The sequence below is a fragment of the Equus przewalskii genome, chromosome 25 (genome assembly GCF_037783145.1).
Source record: "Equus przewalskii isolate Varuska chromosome 25, EquPr2, whole genome shotgun sequence".
NCBI lineage: Eukaryota > Metazoa > Chordata > Mammalia > Perissodactyla > Equidae > Equus > Equus przewalskii.
In genome coordinates, this window is record NC_091855.1 from 853,990 (window position 1) to 873,632 (window position 19,643).

The following is a 19,643-nucleotide window of genomic DNA, read 5'->3' on the forward strand; positions in this document are numbered from 1 at the left end:
GTTCTTTCTCCATTTTTTTCTTTTACCTCTCTCTCCTTCTATTTTTGTGTGCAATCTATATGCTTGTCTCCATTTTTCTCTTCATGTCTATTCATCGCTGTCCCCTCTCCCCTCTTCACTTACTCCCACCCCTTCCATTACTGACCATAATATAACTAAAATATACTTTTTTTCCATTTATTGAATTAGAATTGATGGTCTCTGTTCTTAAGTAGATCATTTTAAATTTCTGTTAAAATTGTTTTTTTATTATGTGACCCTCAATTTATTTTTAAAAGTTGACTCTGAAAAGAAAAACAGATACCACTCTTGTTCTAAAAGGAAAACAAGGAGGACTAAGAAACTTTTGTGTTGGGGGAGAATTTAAATCTTGAAAATATTATGAAAGGGGAAAAAAGCTTAAACACTAATCAAAAGAAAAAGAAAATAAACGTAAAAAACTAAAAGCTCTCCAATTTTAATCAGATATCTAAAAAGGTCATTTGGGGAAAAAAGTCAAAGTTGAAAAGCTCAATAGGTACTTTTATATCATTATCCAAATCTCTAGAATGTAGTTAAAAATGTTACATTGGACATCTTCTCTCAACACCTTATTTTAAAGGTATTTATTTCTACTTTACTTATTTTTTAAATGTTTGAACTTTGTGTTACCGTATATTTGTAATCAGAAGAAAAATGACCCTTGTTCCTTTTAAGTCCTTTATTGCATGCTGTTTGCAACCACTGAAGGAAAAGGAGCTTTTCAAACTCTTAGTTGTAAAGCAGCAATTTCCTTTCAACTCCCTTACACGTTCCCAGATAACACCTCAGCTCCCAAAACTCTCAGCAAAATAAGGAAATCCAAGAATATAAAACAGTGAAAGCGATCAATCTTCTCATAATAAAGTGTTCCTTTCCTCTGTGAAAGAATATCATTCCCCCTACACACACAAAATGTTATTTCTGATAATATACAGTAAAATCCACTTAAAAGGAACAATTCGGATGCCCACCCTTCAAACGTAATTTTTATCAACAGAAGCCAACCAAAAGGTGAGTAATAATATTAAAATACGAGATACTGTAGATCCAGAAACCTGTAAGTTTCTTCGAATTTTTTGCTCAAGGAACCCACATCTCTTACTAGCAGAAGGAAATGATCATAGCAAACTTGGACTCGTGCCCTGAGGACTAAGGACCATCCTCCCAATTCAGACCAGTTGTATGGGTGTCAGGGTCAGAGAATCTCACCACATTCAAGAAAAAGAGAGGACACACAGAGCGAGGAGACACAGGGCAGCGGCGGCCCCAAAGACAGCAGGCAGTTAGGCTTAGACACAAGAAGGTCACACGAAGCCACTACGTTGCCTGACAAGAGCTCTGAGAGCAGCCCGCCGACCAAAGGGTGTCCCGGCCAGAGAGGCTGGCAAAGGCACCCAGCAAAGCACAGCACACACAGTTCCAGGTCCAGTGAGAAGTTATAAAAACCCAGGTTCTGCGAAAATAACAAATACTGAGTGTGCGTGCACACTGTGCACACCCTCCCCGGGCAGGAGAGACCCAGAAAGGTGCACAGATGAACCGGGCACCAACCTGCAGCGCGCGCCCACGCCTCCCGCCTGAGCTGGAGAGCCGGGGGGCGCGCCCAGGTCCCGGCGGCGCTGGGAGACCGGCCCCCGCCCGCCGGGGAGCGGCTGCTCAGGCGCCCCTTCCGGGCGGGTGCAGACGCGAAAGGGCCCCCGCCGGGGGCCCGGCCCGGCCCGGCCCGCACGCCGCGCACGGCCTCACCTGGCAGAAGCACCTCTGCGCCGCCGTCTCCGCGGGCTGCCGCCCGCCCTGGCCCGAGCCGAGCAGCCACACGGCGCCCAAGACGCCGACCAGGAGGCCCCAGCGGCGGCCCATAGCCGCTCCGGCCGCTCGTCGCCCCGCGCCTCCGAGACCCAGACACCGGCGCCGGCCGCGCGCCCGCAGATGAAGCCCGCGCGGCCCGGCCCCGGCACCCCGCCCCGCGCCGCGCCGCCCCCTCGCCCGCCCTCGGCTGGGCCTGCGGACGTGCCAAGGCGCCCGCGCCGGCCGCCGGGGCCTCGCGCCGGCCTCCTTCCCGGGCGGGCGCTGACGCACCGAGCCGCTTCCCGCCTCGGCCCCGCCTGCCGCCGCGCCCAGCCGCCGCCCCCGCGCGGGAGCCGGGGCCTGCCGGCTCCCGGGCGAGAGCGGAAGCCGGGGGCTCGGGCCTCCCGCAGGCCCCGCCCCCCGCCGCTCCGGCCAATCCCCCGGCGCCTCAGGGCGAGGGAGGCGACCCGCGCGGCTACGCGGCCGCGGTGCCCCGGCGGTCCTACAGCTGAAGGCACCTTAGGGAGCGTCTAGACCAGGGCTGCTATGTGGGTTAGATAATCTAGTAGTCATCAAAAGAGCCAAAGAAACAGGTGCAGTTCACTTTCACCGAGTATGTGCAAAATACTTCAAAATAGACTCTACTAAACTGTTCATTAAATATTTTACGTTCTAAATTTTGAAATCTGGTGAGTATTTTATACGAACTAGCCACACTTCATAGTCAAATGTGGCGAATGGCTGCTGTAGGGGCGGCGCAGGTGGAGACACCGTCTCGTTTTCTAGGAGGAAACAGGCTGGAGAGGTGAGATGTCGTGAGCAAAGAATGGGAGCTGGGTAGTGACAGAGCCTGGTCCTCCGTTTCCCAGTCATGGGACTAGTCTATCATCTTTTTTTATTTTTTGAGAGAAATTACAAGGTGAAACTAGAAAGCTTTACAACGTTTTACACATTGAAGTTCAACTATTTCAAATTATCTTTTTTGGGGGAGGGAGCAGGGAGGGTAAATCTTCCTTTTAAAAAGCCATCATTTAATGAAGTAGCTCAGGACATGGTAGGCCCAAAATAAGTTTTACTCCTATTTTCTAGCTGAGAAAACTAGTCGTAGAAAGTTTATATACGTTATTCAAAATCACATGGTATGGTAGAGGTGAGACTCAAAACTCAGATATTTATTACTTCAAAGCCCATAGCCTGTGATCTGTCCATCACTGCCAAGCAGACTGACGTGGAGTAAAAAAGTCATGAACTATCTGAGATCCTGGTGGGCCCAAGAAGCTCGATTCTAATATCTACAATATGCCACACGTACATATTAATCAATTTCCCTCTTTACCTGTATACAGATTTCATTATATATAATTTCATTATACCTGTATACAGATCCTACTTAACCCTCTAGGGCCAGACCCGCCTCACTGGCTGCCTCTTCTATGTGGTCTTCCTGGTTTCCTCTTCACCCAGTTCCAGTTTCTAAATAAATTTCAATTAATTAAACCTACTCTGTGTCAAACTGAGCTTGACCTTAAGGATATAAAAACGTATAAGGCCCAGTTCCTGCACGTGGCTGGACACCCCATGGAACGTGGTATGTCATTTTTTATGACATTTTTTCATGTTTCTGCCACTGAATTGTAATCTCTTTAAATTCTTCAGCAGGGACAGCGCCTCAAATGTGCCTGTGACTCCCAGAGGTCTCAACTAGGAGCTTTTCCACACGGGTCCAAAAGATGAACGAGCATTTTTCATATGGCCACGGTGTGAATATCTGAAGATTAGGCCACCAAAAATGAAACAGTATGAAAAAGGGGAAACTAAATGAAGAAAGCCTAAAATTGCAGAAGGGAGCAATCTGAACATGACTCAGCTCTAGATTTCAGCCCTGATGCAACAGCCTGTCACTTGGGAGAGCTTAAAAAGTGTCAGTGATCCCAAGATGAAAGCTCTATTCCTTAAGACACCAATTCTTGCCCAGAACAAATTTCTAGCAAACTCATAATCAAAAACAATCACCATATAAGACAATTTTTGTCTTCTTTTTTCAGCTTTATTGAGTTATAATTGACAAGTAAAATGGTAGGATATTTAAAGCATACATTGTGGTGATTTGATATACACATTGTGAAAGGATTCCCCCCACTGAGTTAACACGTCTATCCTCTCACATATTTACCCATTTTCCCCCTTTGGTGAGAACATTTAAGGTCTGCTCTCTTAGCAAATTTCAGTTATACAATACAGTGTTATCAACTATAATCACCATGTTTTATGTTAGATCCTCAGAACTTATTCATCTTATATTTGAAAGTTTGTACACTTTTATCAACCTCTCCCTATTTCTCCCACCCCCCAGCCCCTGGCAACCACTTTTCTACTCTCTGTTTCCATGAATTCGACTTTTTAAAAACTTTATTCCATATATAAGTGATACCATGCAGGATTTGTCTTCCTCTGTCTGGCTTATTTCACTTAGCATAATGCCTTCAAGGCCCATCCATGTTGTAGCGAACAGCAGGATTTCATTCTTTCTCATGTCTGAAAAATACCACATCTTTGTCCACTTATCCATTGACCGACACTTAGGTTGTTTCCCTACGTAGGCAATTTTGAATAAAGCTACAATGATCGTGGGAGTACAGATATCTCTTCGAGACAATGGTTTTGTTTTCTTTGGATATATACCCAGAAATGGAAGTGCTGGATCTTACTTTATTATCTTGATAATTATAGTTTTTCCTTTCAGATTTGTAAGGGATTTTAGAATGCGTAAAACACAGTTTTTTACATGTGATGTAAATATCACTGATATTTTCCTGAGAGTCTTTTAAGCAGTCCTTTGTGTGAGTTTACTTCTTCGACTCAGCCTGCTCTGGCCATTGCCTCACCTGTCTGAGGGCCTATGCAATAACTGATGAGTCATTCAATGACTATTTAAAGAGCATCCGCAGGGGACATAGTTCAACCTTTGGTTTCTGAAAGTCCAGCCTCCCATCTATTATAACTTTGCTAAACAACATTAAATTTTTTATAGATGAACAAAGTCACAACCTTGTTATTCTAATACTAGTGATTATAACAATATCATGACTTAGATTTAATGTACACAGCACTTCCTGATGGAATTCTGATTACTATGCAAGTAACAGCTAACAGCTATTTTTTTTATTTTTTGATGACCAAAGCAGGAAATGGCTTGAAGCTAATTTCTCAAAATTATGGGGACATGGGGATTTCTGTGGGAAGCTTCTCAGTACCTAAACGTTTTCTGGCATTAAATAAACTGGAAGGAAATAATTTAAAGGAAAAATTTGGGTTAAGGTAAAGGAATGTTATGACACACAAGAGGAAGAAAGGCTAAGTAACAATCTAATGATTTGATACTGATATTTGATTTGATCTGTTTATCTAATTAATATTTATTGAATACAAATGTGCATATGGTACATTGTTAGACTTTTCTATCTTCACCCTCTTGGCCTCATGTTTCTGAAAGAGCAAGGTATATGTAGTGATTGACTTCACTTCTTAACTTCCCATTCACGCCTTAACCTGCTGTGCGGTCTGGTTTCCAACTCCACTGTCCTACTCCTCTTTACCTGACCTTCTTACTGCCAAATCTGGTTACCATTTTTCATGATATCTCCCCTGCATTTTGACAATGCTGATTCCTCCCTCCTTCGGTTCAATTTCCTATGCACCAAACACTCCAGATTCTCCTTATACTTTTCTGATACCATTTAACTGTCTCCTTCATGGGGGTTCCCCCAGCCCCCTCTAAAACATGAGTATTCCCCAGGATTCTATCCTTCATTCAGTGCTCTTCCTCATCCATACTCTTTCCCGGAGAAACTTGACCAATCTCATTTTAAATACTATTTCTATGCTGATGACTCCCAAATGTATTTTTCCAATTCAGATTTCTCCCTGGAGCTTCAAAATCCAACTGCCTATTGGACACATCCATCCAGTTGTCTCAGAAATCTTTAGTCATACCACCATCCTATCTAGACACCTAGAAAGCAGGAAGTTATCCTCAGTTTCTCCCTCTCTTTTACCTCCCATGACCTATTGATAAACCAAGTCCTGCCAGTTCTGTCTTCAGTTTATTCCCTCCTCTTCATCTTTTTGACCAAGAACTTAGTTTCAGCCCTAGTCATTGTTCACCTGATTTACTGCCACATTTCCTTAACTGATCACCTAGCCTCTAGGCTTGTACCCCTCAAGAACCAGCCACCACTCCAGCCTAGTTTCTCAAAAATGTAAATCTGACCACGTCACACCTCTGTTTAAAATCTTCAATGTTCCTGATTGTCTGAAGAATCAAATTCAAGATTCTCAGCATGACATTCAAGGATCCCATGATCTGGCCCCACCTACTTCTCTGGCTTCATCTCTAACACCTCTCTGCCTGTAGTCAGTGAACTGCTAACAATTCCCCATATAGACCTTGTTTCCAGCCTCCACATCTTTGCTCATCTTGTTTCCACTCCTGAAATATTTTCTCCCCTGTCCCACGCCCATTACCCTCACTTTATCTGGCTAACTCCTTTAAGACTCAGCTCAGGAAACTGCTACCTCCATGAAGTCCTTCCTAAAGCCTCCTTTGTGGTTGGATTAGGTTCCTCCTCTTTGGTTCCATGAAGTCATATAACCGTGCTTGCTGCGTGGAATCAAATATATGTTGATGTATAGGTTTTCCCCATTAAACAGCTGAGTAGGGAACTTGCATTGGTAGTGTCAGGTTCCCCAGCACTTAGCATTGTGTATGTGTTTCACAAGATGATTTCTGAGTAAATTAATGAATGTATAAATAAATCAACAAATGAATTTGAAAAGATAATAACAGCATGAGATGTCACAAGGCAATGTGTGATTACAATTCAAACAAATGCTATAAGCCTAGACACAGAGCAATCATTTTGGGAAGAAGTAATTTTGGATGAGGGAGAGGACACAACAGAATTGGAATTAAGAGAAAATTCACAAAAGGTATGGATGTGGGAAAACTGATAACAAAGTAGGGGCTCAACTATCAGTTGATTCAATAGAAAAAGTAAAAGAAAGGCATCTAAAATTCATTTAGAAAACATTCAAGAACAGGAATATCTAGTCAAGATAATCTGACTCTCGACTCAGCATGATTCCAGGGAGAGGAGAGAGTTCCAAGATGAAAAAAGGTGGATTAAGTGAAGTCCCTCCATGCTGAGTGTTAAATCTACTTCCAGCAGACCACCTGTAACACTCTGCTCCAAAACTGCAGACCATGTATGCACCTGCTTTCCACTTACCCCATCTTACCCGCCTGAACTCTCTCATTCTGAAAGAGGATTGGAGAACTCTTCCAGGAATAAACAATGGCATCAAAAACAACAAAACAGCTGGTCCCTCCCACTCACACACTAAGAATTCTACTACTTTTTTATTTTAGTGCCTCACTCACTCTACGATCAGAAAACCAAGGCTCAGCAAATTGCTAAGGAAAGCCTCCAACATGAAACAGAGAGACCAAAACAAATAGGAAAAGAGGAAAGTTGAGGGGCCAGCCCCATGGCCTAGTGGTTGAGTTCGTGCACTCCACTTCACGGCCTGGGGATCATGGGTTTGGATTCCAGTTTCAGACCTACACCACTCATCAGCCACGCTATGACGTCATCCCACATACGAAATAGAGGAAGATTGGCAACAGATGTTAGCCAGGGTGAATCTTCCTCAGTAGAAAAAAAAAAAAGGAACTTGGAGGAAACAAAACAATTGTATCATAAAATTGGGAAGAAAAACTGAATTTAAAAAAAAGCTGATTTAAAACACGAGGTAGCTTTTAGTTCCGGGAAGTTCAAAACAGTTTTACAATAAAGCAAATGTAACTGTAGTATATTACTTAACTTACATAGCCCCACAATGAGACAACTATTGGGTAGTGATTTAACCAAAACTTGTATATTTGTACATATGAGGATGGAGGTAGGGAAGTAGAGATCTGGAGTGATATAGGGTTCTAAATCTTTATCTTCCTTATTAGGAAGTCGAAAGATAAATCCTAAAATTGATCTACCAAGAAATAGCCGCATAAGCATATTATTTAGGAATATGGAGGTAAATATAGAAGAAACGTGTTAAAGAATTGGGGAATAGGACTCATAGGTAGAATAGGGTGGGGCATTGGGCTCCTCTTTTTCAATCTAAGCCTTATAGGACTTTTTTTAAAAAACTACATGTGTTACTTTGATAAAGAAGAGTACTTCCAGAAGTCTTGGAATTGTAACCTCTATTGCTACTTCAACATCTTATTGCTTAGCCATAGACATATTCAATTAGGTGCCTTCTGGTAGGTATTTGGGGTGACAAATTTCTAAAAACTTGAGTGTTGTGGCTGATCTGTGAGCAACAGTGGTTGCTACTTGCCTATCTGGTACTGTTCCCCAATTTCTCTCTAGAAAAATTTCAGTTCCTGTCCTATTAGTTACCTATCATTGTTTGACAGATTACCACAAAACTTAATAGCTTAAAACAACAAACATTTATCATCGCACAGTTTTTGTGGGCCAGAAATTCCGGAGCAGCTGAACTGAGCTGTGTGACTCAGTTTCTCATGATGTTGCAATCAACACTAGGGCTTCGGTCATCTGAAGGCTGGCCTAGGGTGGAGGCTCTGCTTCCAAGATGGCTCACTCACATGGCCTTTGGCAGGAGGCCTCAGTTCCTTGCCGGCTGTTCCTTGTCTTGTGGGCCTCTCCATAGATCTGCTGATGTGTACTCAGGGCATGACAGCTGGCTTCCCCAAGAGGGAATGATCCAAGGGAGAGTAAGGTGAAAGCCCCAATGCCTTTTACGACCTACTCTCAGTAGTTGTATGCTGTCACTTCCACTTTATTCTATGCATCCAGAGCAAGTGGCTAGATCCAGGGGAGGGGAATCAGGCTCCACTTCTTGCAGTGGGAAATATCAAAGAATTTACACACGTATTTTTAAACCACAACACCCATCGATGCTAAATTATGGGTAAGCAGATTAAGAGACTATCCTTAAATGATTTTTTTGAGGCTCTAACTCATCACTGTTTGTTATGATATCACTTTTACGACCTCCCCCAAAACTAAGATATGCCTTCTCACATCTCTTCTTCTCTACTCTGTGATATTGTAAGTTCCTTGAGTAGTGATGACATTTCTTAGTCTTTTTGTATCTCTACTTACCTATCATAGTGTCTGACATATTCACATATTCATTCATTGAATAATTTATATATATAATCATCTTCTGGGAATACAATAATATGCAAGAAATAGACATAGTCTTTGTTTTCCTGGAGTTTATAGTTTACTGGGGGACAAAGTACACTATAAACTAAAACTAAACATTTACAGACTATAAACTAAACAAAAAAACTAAACATTTAATCACATTTAAGAATATGTACATACAAATCAAGCTACATTTTTTTGATGGAGAGTAATACAGTCTAATAGGTGCATTTAAAAAGGGAACAAGGCTGTTCTGGTGCAGGCATGGAGAAATAGATAGGAGGATCATCTGAAGTCGGAATTTTGCCAGATGGGTGAGAGAAAAAGCACAAGGGTTATGGGAGTTTAAAATATTGGTGTGTTATGTTGAAATGACACACCAGTACGTGCTCATAAATATTTATTGAATGGAACCAAAATGAGCTGTCTTTTTTTCTCTGCCTTATTCTCTCTTCTTTACTTCTTGATATCAGAGGTGATATATTTTGGTATGGATGAACTAGTCTGACTAGAATAGTTGCAGCTGAGAAGGAGAAGGGATCATCCCTCCTCAATCCATCTTCCCTATTTATTATCTACTGCAATTCCCAGTTATATTTAGAAAAACAGAATAGAATGCTCACACAACACCCATAAGATTTTTTCCTAATAAATTTGAAGACATCTTTTATGTGACTTTTGGTAATTTAATTCACATAAATTTGCACTTTATATGTCTACATAGGATATACCTATTTAAAGTCAAACATCCAGGGCCACTGGACAAGATGAGAAAAAATGGAGTCCATTTGGGGAATTTGACTGATTCTATTGGAACAGCAATAAATTCTCCCCAGGAACAATGCTGGGAAGATGTACAGCAATGGGACCTGTACCAGAAAAATTGAGGTCATTACTACCCTTAAAATAAATAATTTAAAATAACACTATTGAGCGTTTACCGTGTGCCAGATGTTGTGTTAATAGCTATAGGCACACTATCATATTTAATACTCATGACAACCCTATGAGATAGGTACAATTAGTATGCTCATTTTACAGAGATTTTGAGAGATTAATGTGTCTGAAAGCACAGAAGTCTGAAAGCCAATTCTATCAGATTTTAAGTTCCTATCACAGCCTACTTCGGCATCTTTATCTTGTGCCTCACATCTCTACAACTCACACCCTTCTGGTCTCATTGGCTCCCTTTCTGCTCTTAGAAGTGAACCAAGCTTTTTTTCACCTCAAGATTTTTGCACTTGCTGTTTCCCGTGTTTGGAAGGTTCTCCAGTTTGTTGTGTGGTTGTCTCCTTATCTCCGAAATCTATTCTAAATTAGTTCTTCTCACTTCTCACTTACTCTATAACATCATCATTTTTTATTTCCATTATAGTTCAGTATTTATTACACTTGGAAAAAAATTTTTTATCTCCTCACCAGATCATACCCTTGCTACCTCACTTACTGAAAGAATGAATGAAATAGCTCTCTCCTTTTATACCCGGAGGTCCCTAATAGCACTGTATTAAACCTAGGCTCTCTGTGTTATATCCATAGGCCATGGGAGCTATTTTGAGTGGGTGCGCATTCCCTATTTCACTCTCATCTCGGTTTACTAGTCTTTTGTGGTTCTAGGACTGCGGTGACTTCAGAATACCAGGACCTCTCAGGGAACTACCAGTATAACAGCGCCCTGCTTTACCCAGTCCGACCTGCAGGGGACGGTGTGGCCGGAGGCCTCCCTCGGTGCATGCCGGCGCCCTAGGTGAACCGAGACACAGCAGTGGGAGAACTGGGGTGGGGAGGCGGGGCCAACAGGGAGGGGCGGGCGCGCCCTGAGCCCGCCCCCAGGGAGGTGCTCCTCGCTCGCCCCGCCCCTCGCCCCGCCCGGGCGGCCATGGCCATTCCCGGCATCCCCTATGAGCGGCGGCTTCTCATCATGGCGGACCCTAGAGATAAGGCGCTCCAGGACTACCGCAAGAAGCTGCTGGAGCACAAAGAGATCGACGGCCGTCTCAAGGAGTGTGAGTGCACCTTTCTTGCCACGTCCTCTCGTACCTGGGCCCGCCTCTGTGTCCGACAGAGCAGAGGCCTGTGGCCGAGCCTGGCAACCGGGCCCCGGAGATGGGAAGGCCTCGGTCCAGGGACTTCGCGCTTTGTCATCCGGCCCTGAGCTTAGGGAGCAGCGCCTGTTTGGCGTGGAAATGGCCGGTTCTCGACCGGGTGACGGAGAGAACGTCCCCAGTTCTGAGGTGAAAGTGGAAGGGGATAGAAGAGGAGCGGGGAAGAAGTGGGCCAGGGATGTTTTGCGGCGCAAGGAGGGCAGTGTTGGTGGAGCCCAGGACCGGAGACGGGGAGATGCTGGAGTCAGGGAAGCTCCGGCGAGAGAGGGCGCTCGGGGAGCAGCCTTGGTGATGGAGTGGGGAGCCGGACGCGGAGCTCTGTAGAGTCCGTCGGGCATAAAAAGCCTCCTCGTCTTTGCTCGTGTTTTGAGTTGTCCTCCAGTTTCCCTTTCAAGTACTTTCAAGTACAAGTTTCCCTTACCTCCTGAGCTAAAAGGGCACATACGTTTTTTCATAGTGCGCCTTCACTGAAAAGGCTGAGGAGTTTAATTAAATGAAGGAAGACCGTAACTATGTAATTCCGGACAACTGCACCTGTTGACCTTATTTAGGGTGGAAAGCCAGAGAGTAATAATCCATGTGGGTAGGTGAAGAGGTGAGGAAGATTCTAACTCGTTTGTCATTCCGATTTGTAGTCGAAAATCCGAAAGTGTCAGAGTGTCAATATCTGTTAAGAGTGTAACCTAAAATGTGCTAAACAAGTAAGTACTGCTGATTGGAAAAATAAAAATATAGTGCTTTCTCTGTAACATTTCGTTTTTAAACGTATCGCCCATAAATGGTCTTGTTTCTTTTCTGGTTTGATACAGTGGATATAAAATGTATGTTAAATGAAATAGACTTAAGTGAGACTTAGTGACTTAAATTTACTAAGGTTATTGTTTAGTTAAAATGTATAAATTATATTTTTCAGTAAGGGAACAATTGAAAGAACTTACCAAGCAGTATGAAAAGTCTGAGAATGATTTGAAGGCCCTACAAAGTGTTGGACAGGTAAGTAATGGAGTAGGGGGTTGTTGGGGCTATGGGAATTTGCTTTTGTTTTTGAGCTGCTGGCAAAAAGTAATTTTTATTTTTCTTTCCTAGATTGTGGGTGAAGTACTGAAGCAATTAACTGAAGAAAAATGTAAGTGGATTAGATTGTTAGTAAAGAAAAAAAGAGCGGACTCTCCCCCCACCAACTTTTGAAATGCTTATTATTTTAATGACAACAATGAAGGTAGATAATATTCTTGCGTAGAGTAGGTTTTCCTTCAACTGTTGTCTTCTTGGAGGGGAGAAATAAAATTGAACTTGCTATTGATGTGAGTATACTTACTTTTTACTTTCTATTTTTCAATTTATTCTTTCATTTTCTTCCTCTAGTCATTGTGAAAGCTACAAATGGACCAAGATATGTTGTGGGTTGTCGTCGACAGGTAACGCTTTACATTTGTATACTGCTTTATAGTTGACAAAAACACTTTCACATAAATTATTTAATTCTTGAGGTAAGCAGCTCAGGCATTATGCCCATAACTCCCAAAGGTGGTTTGGGATGTGGTCAGATGTAGCTCATTATTAGCAAAGTGTGAACTCATACCATGGGCTTTGACTTCTGGTATTTTCTACTTTCTACTGTATTGCCTTGCCTCAGTCAGCTCCACACTCTTAGAAATTGAAGAATTTTACAACTAGAAAATGGATTATTTTATTTTAATGTCTTTTTTTAAGAGAACTAAAAGTATGAGACTTTATGAATTAACTTTTGCTTTATATTTAAATATTCAGAAACGTTACTTAGAGACTTTGCTATAGCCTAAGTTGATTTTGTATGAGTTTGTTTAGATTAGAATAGACAAATTGAAATAACTCTGAATTTCATTTTGCAGTCATGAAAAACACCAACAAATGGCTTCAGATCATTCAGTAGCTTCTGAAGTCAATGTATGCACTCCTTATTCTTTAGGAGATCTGCTTAGATAGAGCAATTTTATAACTTCATTGGCAGACCTTTCTCTATTTGCTATATTGGATTAAAGTTTTAAAACATTGGTATAACATGACTGTAGAATGGAATTTACAGGGACAAAAGGTAATCTTAGGATTTTGCCTAGCATGTAAGTGGGGTGACATTTTCTAAATCAAAATATTAGATACCTAGTGTGACAAAGGTTTTTTTTTTTTTTTTCTTTTCTTTTGAGAAAGATTAGCCCTGAGCTAACATTAGCCACCAGTCCTCCTCTTTTTGCTGAGGAAGACCGGCCATGAGCTAACATCCATGCCTATCTCCCTCTACTTTATGTGTGGGACGCCTGCCACAACATGGCTTGATAAGCGAGGCCATATCCGCACCCGGGATCCGAACCGGTGAACCCCAGGCCACCGAGAATCGGAACGTGCGAACTTAACCACTGGGCCGGCCCTGACAAAGGGTCTTTTATGTCCCTTTCAGGGCTCTCTGTATGGCAAAACTTGGCATTTCTAAGATAGTTCATAGTTTCAAGTACTGCATTTACTGACTTTTTTTTTTTTAGCTTAATCCATTATATTAAACCTAGTATTTTGCCTGTCTCTGCTTCATTTTCATTGGCACTAAATCCTAATCTTAGAGCTTTTTGCAAAATCCTGTGAAAAGTAGTCACTAATTTGTATGATTCTGAAATTGTATTGGCAAGCAGTTTTTTTAAACTGTCAAAAGGTAATGTTACTTTTGAAAAGTAACATCCTCAGTGTGAGGTGAATCTGTTGGATAGAGTCTATCCAGTTCTAGCTAAATAAATTACCCTCCCTAACTATGCCAATAAATTGCTTGGTATGATTTAACCTAATATAAAATGTACTTAGCTCAGTGTCTGTGAGGTACCAAAGGCATGAATGATGGTTACTGGGGTTTGTTTTGTTTTGCTTTTAGCATTTTAATGACAATCTTTTAAGGGGAAACAGTGCATTTCCACCTTTTCTTCTATACAGTAGTCTGCTCTTAACCACTGGGCGGGCGTATGTTGCAAGACTCCCAGTGGATGCCTGAAACCACAGATAGTACCAAGCCCCATGTATACTATGTTTTTTCCTATACATATGTATTTGAAGTGTGACAGCAAAACTAGCATGAATTTCTTTTTTCTTCATGACAATTTCATGGATGGAAGATTTACCTTTACTGTAGATCTTAGCAATCTCAGCATATGATTTTTTCTTTCCTTATTAAGTCAAGAATTTTTACCTTTTCACTTAAAGGAAGAACTTTACGGCTTCGCTTTGGCATATCCGAATTGCCAGCATCACTACTTTTGTACTTTGGGGCCTTTATTAAGTAAGCTAAGCCTTACTTGAACACAAGCACTGCGATACCACAACAGTTGACAGTTGATCTGATAACCGAGACACCTACTAAGTGACTAATAGGCAGGTACTTTATACAGCTGGATATGCTAGACAAAGGGGTGATTCACTTTCTGGGCAGGACGGATTGGATGGGGCGAGATTTCATCATGCCACTCAGAAAGGCACGCAACTTAAAACTTCTGAATTGTTTATTTCTGGGATTTTCCATTTAATCTTCTCTGACCATGATTGACTGTGGATAACTGAAACCACAGAAAGGAAAACCCAGGATAGGGGGAGACTACTGTAAAAGTAACACATTCTTCCCCAAAGCTGTAGTTTTTAAAGTAAATCTGATGAGCACACCTTTAAAATCCTTCCCTTTCCTTCCCCCAAAACGTTCACTTACAGATTTCTATGTAGATACTTTGGTACCAATTGCCACAGTCACTGTTTTGCAGTGCCTGAATCAAAATAAGGAGCAAAACTATGTTAAATAGAGAGCCTTTGAAAGTAAGTTATCAATGTCCATTCCACTATGTTAAATAGAGAGCCTTTGAAAGTAAGTTATCAATGTCCATTCCTTCTTCGAAAACAAGGCCATTGTCACCTCAAACTTTGTGTATTAGTGATCTCACATTTCACACTGAGATTGCACAAAGGGGCATTCTTTGAAGGGGCAGATGGAAATAACTTTATTACTTTTATAAGCCCTTCTGTTGGCATAGTGTTTATAGTCTAATATTAGTCTTCTCTGAGGGGTAAAAATGATTATTTGGCTTCTAAATATTATGCTCTTCTTAGAGTATTATTCCCCTTTTAAAGTACTTATGACACCTTTTGTTTTACAAAATTAGCTTGACAAAAGTAAGCTGAAGCCAGGAACAAGAGTTGCTTTGGATATGACTACACTAACTATCATGAGGTAGGTTTCTTATTCTTTTTAGTTTACCTTTTATTTTCACAGAGGGATGATTTTATCCAAAATATATGCTTCTTGAGATAACTGAGTATTTTGCCACTTTTTCCCTTTTACTAATTTCTAATTAATTTAAACATGTTTTATAAGATTATCTGCAGATACTTGCATAAGAAAGTCGTTTATACTCATCTCTAGGCTGAGAGAAAATACAGCTTTTAAAAGAAAAATACATACCTTCTCATTACAGATATTTGCCAAGAGAGGTGGATCCACTGGTTTATAACATGTCTCATGAGGACCCTGGGAATGTTTCTTATTCTGAGATTGGAGGGCTATCAGAACAGATTCGGGAATTAAGAGAGGTTGGTGTGTATACTTTGTTCTCTGAATTTACTAATAAATAGTACTGGTTTTAAGATGCCTGAAGAGAGAAAGAAGATGAAAATTACTCTTTGCCCAAATAGTGGTTACTGAATATTATACCTTCAATGTCCTTGCTGAGAGAAGAATAGCACTGAATTTGTAGCTATGAAAATTATAGTGTTCGTTAACGTGGAGATAATTTGGTGTTAGAAGAATCCTGCCTTTTTGTGATAAAGAAGGAAAAACAGCTAAGAACAAATGATTTAATCCGATGCCCATGCTATCTGTGGTTTTGATTATCAAGGTAGATTACTTGGGTCAGAGCACATTTGGATAACGTGTGTAATGTAGTTTTTCCCACAACCTTATTAATGTTAGCTTCCCACTCTTACAGTAGAGTAGGTTACCTGTGCCTTAAATATTTTATTTGATAAAGCTATTTGCTGTCATTTAATAAAATATTGGCTTTAGAGTGGATTAAACCTTCTAAGCTCTTAGATGTGAAGAATCAAATCAGAATTGCCTTGCGTCACAGCACAGGTAGCTTTTTGACAATTCTCTTTAAAGGAAACTACGTTGTCCTATTGATTTCATCCTAGTTTAGGATGGAAGTATTTAGGAATGAATGAGGATAGTCGCATCACATAGTTACTTCAGCTGGTTTAAGCCCTAAGCCAGTAGTTTTCAGACTTCAGCGCATTCAATTTTCTGGAACTCTTAGTAAAGATGGAGATTTCTAGGCCTCTCTGCATGATTTTGATGCAGTAGTTTTGGGCTGGGACACAAGAATTAGCATTTAAACAACCATTCCACGTGATTATGAAACCTAATTGTTTTGTGACCATACTTGAGAAAGTACTGGTCTAAGCATAAATAAAAGCCTATTCTGGGGCTGGCCCGGTGGCACAGCAGTTAAGTTCGCGCGTTCTGCCTCTCAGCGGCCCAGAGTCCACCAGTTCAGATTCCGGGTGTGGACATGGCACTGCTTGGCAAAAGCCATGCTGTGGTAGGTGTCCCATGTATAAAGTAGAGGAAGATGGGCATGGATGTGAGCTCAGCAAAAAGAGGAGGATTGGCAGTAGTTAGCTCAGGGCTAATCTTCCTCGAAAAAAAAAAAAAAGCCTATTCTTCTCAACTTTGTAGTAGTGAAATGGCAACAGAAGAAGAACAAGTGATTCATGGAACTGTGAAATCTAGTTTTTCACAATGATTTGTTGCATCAACCATAGGAGCAGAAAGAATCTCTCACACACACCCAAACAAACACGCTTTCACGTGCCAATACCCTTTTTGATTGGCAGACACTTCAAAATATTGCTTTCTCACGCTTTTGGCTTGTCTTAATCACACCTTGTGGGCACAACTATTATAGAAGTTTGTCTCTTAAGATACTGGTATTGTAAAGAGTTTAAGTTGGGCAGTCACACCCTCAGTTTTTCTATTCTGCAGTTTTCTTTCCTTAAATCAGTAGGACATTGAGAGCAGAATATATGGTTCTTTTAAGGCTGCTATGGCAAAATGCCTACATATGGAAATTTTGTATAGCTTTCTCTTAGTGGCAATTATAGCTTACCAAATTTCCCTGTCGTGTAATTATTTTGTTTTGTATTCCCACACGCAAAATGGTCTAGATCTTTTGTTTTTGTTTTTTTTAAACTGATTTTTTGTAGAGTAATTTTTTCATTGAGGCATAATTTATATTCAGTAACATGCACAGGTTTTAAATGTACAATTCAGATATATTTTGACAGATTATATGTTTGTGTAACTCACTCTAGTCAAGTGTGTGATTTGTTAAAATAATTCCACACTTTTTAAGTAGTTTTTAAGAAATTATTTAAAATTTTTTAGATTTAAGAGATATCCTAAACCTACCTGAAGAAAAACCTGTAATATAAATGGTTTTACACAGATGGAATTCTAGATCCATTGTGAATTGTGATTTATATACATAACCTTGTTGATATTTTACTTAAAATATTTGAAAGTGTCGCAACCTTTACTAACTTTTTGAGAAACGTGCAACTTCTTTTCTAGGTGATAGAATTACCTCTTACAAACCCAGAATTATTCCAGCGTGTAGGAATAATACCTCCAAAAGGCTGTTTGTTGTATGGACCACCAGGTTGGTATTGAATTTATGTCTTCCCCGCTAATAAATGAATGAATGAAGGGGAAAAAAATACGATGAAAATTTAATGTGGGCAATTCCAACCTCTAGCCTGCTCAGAGTAAAAAAGAGTTAGGAGATGTGTGTCTGTTCTCTCAGGCATGCTTAGTCCTCTTGTGCCTCATAGTATATATATCTTAACATGCCCTGTGATTCTAGTGCACTGGTTCTCACAGTGTGGTTCACAGACCTCTGGGTGTCCTTGAGACACTAGGGAGTCTGCAAGGTCAAAGCTTACTTTCATAATACTAGGTGTTAGTTGCCTTTTTCACTGCATTGACATCTGTGTTGTTGGTGCGTGAGTAATGTGGGTACAACTGCTCATGCCATAGCATTAATCAGTTAAGTCAGTGGCATTAAGGGTACTAGGAGTCACTGTGTTCTCAACCATCCACACTTGCAGTATTAAAAAAAAAAAATTTCAGTTTCACCTTAAACTGTTCTTGGTGAAGCAGTAAAAATTATTAACTTTATTAAATCTTGATCCTTGAATAATGTCTGTTGTATTCTGTGTGATGAATGTATAAAGTACTTTTGTTGCATACTGAATAGGATAGTTTTCTCTAGGAAGAGCACTTGCGTAGTTGGGTTGCCAGCTGAATTAGCTGATTTTCACGGAATACCATTTTCACTTGAAAGGATAATTTACAGACAGTCTATGGTTATCATTACTGGTTATTGGCTGTTCAGCCTGGTTATTGGTTATCTGGCACACATTTTTTCAAAAATGGATGAAGTTAGCCTGTCATGTTAAAGACAACAACTGAGACCATCTATAGCCAGTGATAAAATTTGAGCTTTCAAATGAAAATTAGAATTTTTGAAAAGTTACATTTGGTACTGTGAGCTTCATAGCTTTCTAATACATTAAAACTTAAAAGACTTTTGTGATGAGATTGGTGATAATATTGACAAACATGATTTTTTAATATTGTATAACGAGAAATGCTGACTTCTGGAGGATTTATATAAGTCACTGAACCAGTAGTTTCCAAACAACCAATACTTGGTATTACAATGTCACGCATAGATAAAAGATCCAATCAGCATGCAGGATAGACCAATGAATTTTAATGTGACGGAACTTTCCATCATAATCTGTAAGTGGGGTTTGACATATTTCTAAAGTTATGTATTCAATGTGCTTATAATAAACTTACAAGGGATATTTGGTGTAAAATTTAAAATTTTAATATTGAGAGTAGAAGTGTTCTGGAATTTTAAATGGAGATTCTATTTCGGATTTACCTTCTATTTTGCAAATTTACTAGCCAGAGGAGTACATTCTTAAAAGGTTTTTGAAAATTTGTTTTACTTTTCATCTAAGTAGGACTTCTTTTGTCATTTCTAGGTACAGGAAAGACGCTCTTGGCACGAGCTGTTGCTAGCCAACTGGACTGCAATTTCTTAAAGGTAAAGGGAAGATTCTTTTCTGTAGTTGTTGAAATTAAATTTTGACTTGTCTTATATTTACCTTAATGTTTTCCTTTAATCAGGTTGTATCTAGTTCTATTGTAGACAAGTACATTGGTGAAAGTGCTCGTTTGATCAGAGAAATGTTTAATTATGCCAGAGACCATCAGCCATGCATCATTTTTATGGATGAAATAGATGCTATTGGTAAGAATAACACCTTTCAAATTTTATTTTGAACTTTTCTTCAAAGTGTTAGGAAATTTTTTAAAAACCTAAGAGAACCTTACTCCCCTCTTTTCACCTCTAATTGC

At 40.4% G+C, this 19,643-nt stretch overlaps 2 protein-coding genes across 5 annotated transcripts in view; one reads left to right on the plus strand and one right to left on the minus strand.

Moving 5' to 3' along the window:
* Window positions 1-2,095, minus strand: part of ERO1A (endoplasmic reticulum oxidoreductase 1 alpha) — a 52,078-nt gene extending 49,983 nt beyond the window's left edge. For all 3 annotated transcript variants that reach the window (XM_070593071.1, XM_070593069.1, XM_070593068.1), the window contains exon 1: window positions 1,768-2,095. In XM_070593071.1, the coding sequence (XP_070449172.1) occupies window positions 1,768-1,881 (114 nt within the window). In that variant the 5' untranslated portion in view covers window positions 1,882-2,095. The remainder of the gene's footprint in view (window positions 1-1,767) is intronic.
* PSMC6 (proteasome 26S subunit, ATPase 6) overlaps window positions 1-19,643 on the plus strand; it is a 77,634-nt gene that overhangs the window by 39,533 nt on the left and 18,458 nt on the right. The window contains exons 2-11 of one of the 2 annotated variants that reach the window (XM_070593073.1): window positions 3,466-3,606; window positions 10,668-11,056; window positions 12,069-12,148; window positions 12,242-12,281; window positions 12,521-12,573; window positions 15,319-15,386; window positions 15,631-15,745; window positions 17,784-17,871; window positions 19,268-19,329; window positions 19,413-19,536. In XM_070593073.1, coding sequence (XP_070449174.1) covers window positions 10,930-11,056; window positions 12,069-12,148; window positions 12,242-12,281; window positions 12,521-12,573; window positions 15,319-15,386; window positions 15,631-15,745; window positions 17,784-17,871; window positions 19,268-19,329; window positions 19,413-19,536 — 757 coding nt within the window. In that variant the 5' untranslated portion in view covers window positions 3,466-3,606; window positions 10,668-10,929. The remainder of the gene's footprint in view (window positions 1-3,465; window positions 3,607-10,667; window positions 11,057-12,068; window positions 12,149-12,241; window positions 12,282-12,520; window positions 12,574-15,318; window positions 15,387-15,630; window positions 15,746-17,783; window positions 17,872-19,267; window positions 19,330-19,412; window positions 19,537-19,643) is intronic. The other variant, XM_070593072.1, reaches the window with a different exon arrangement.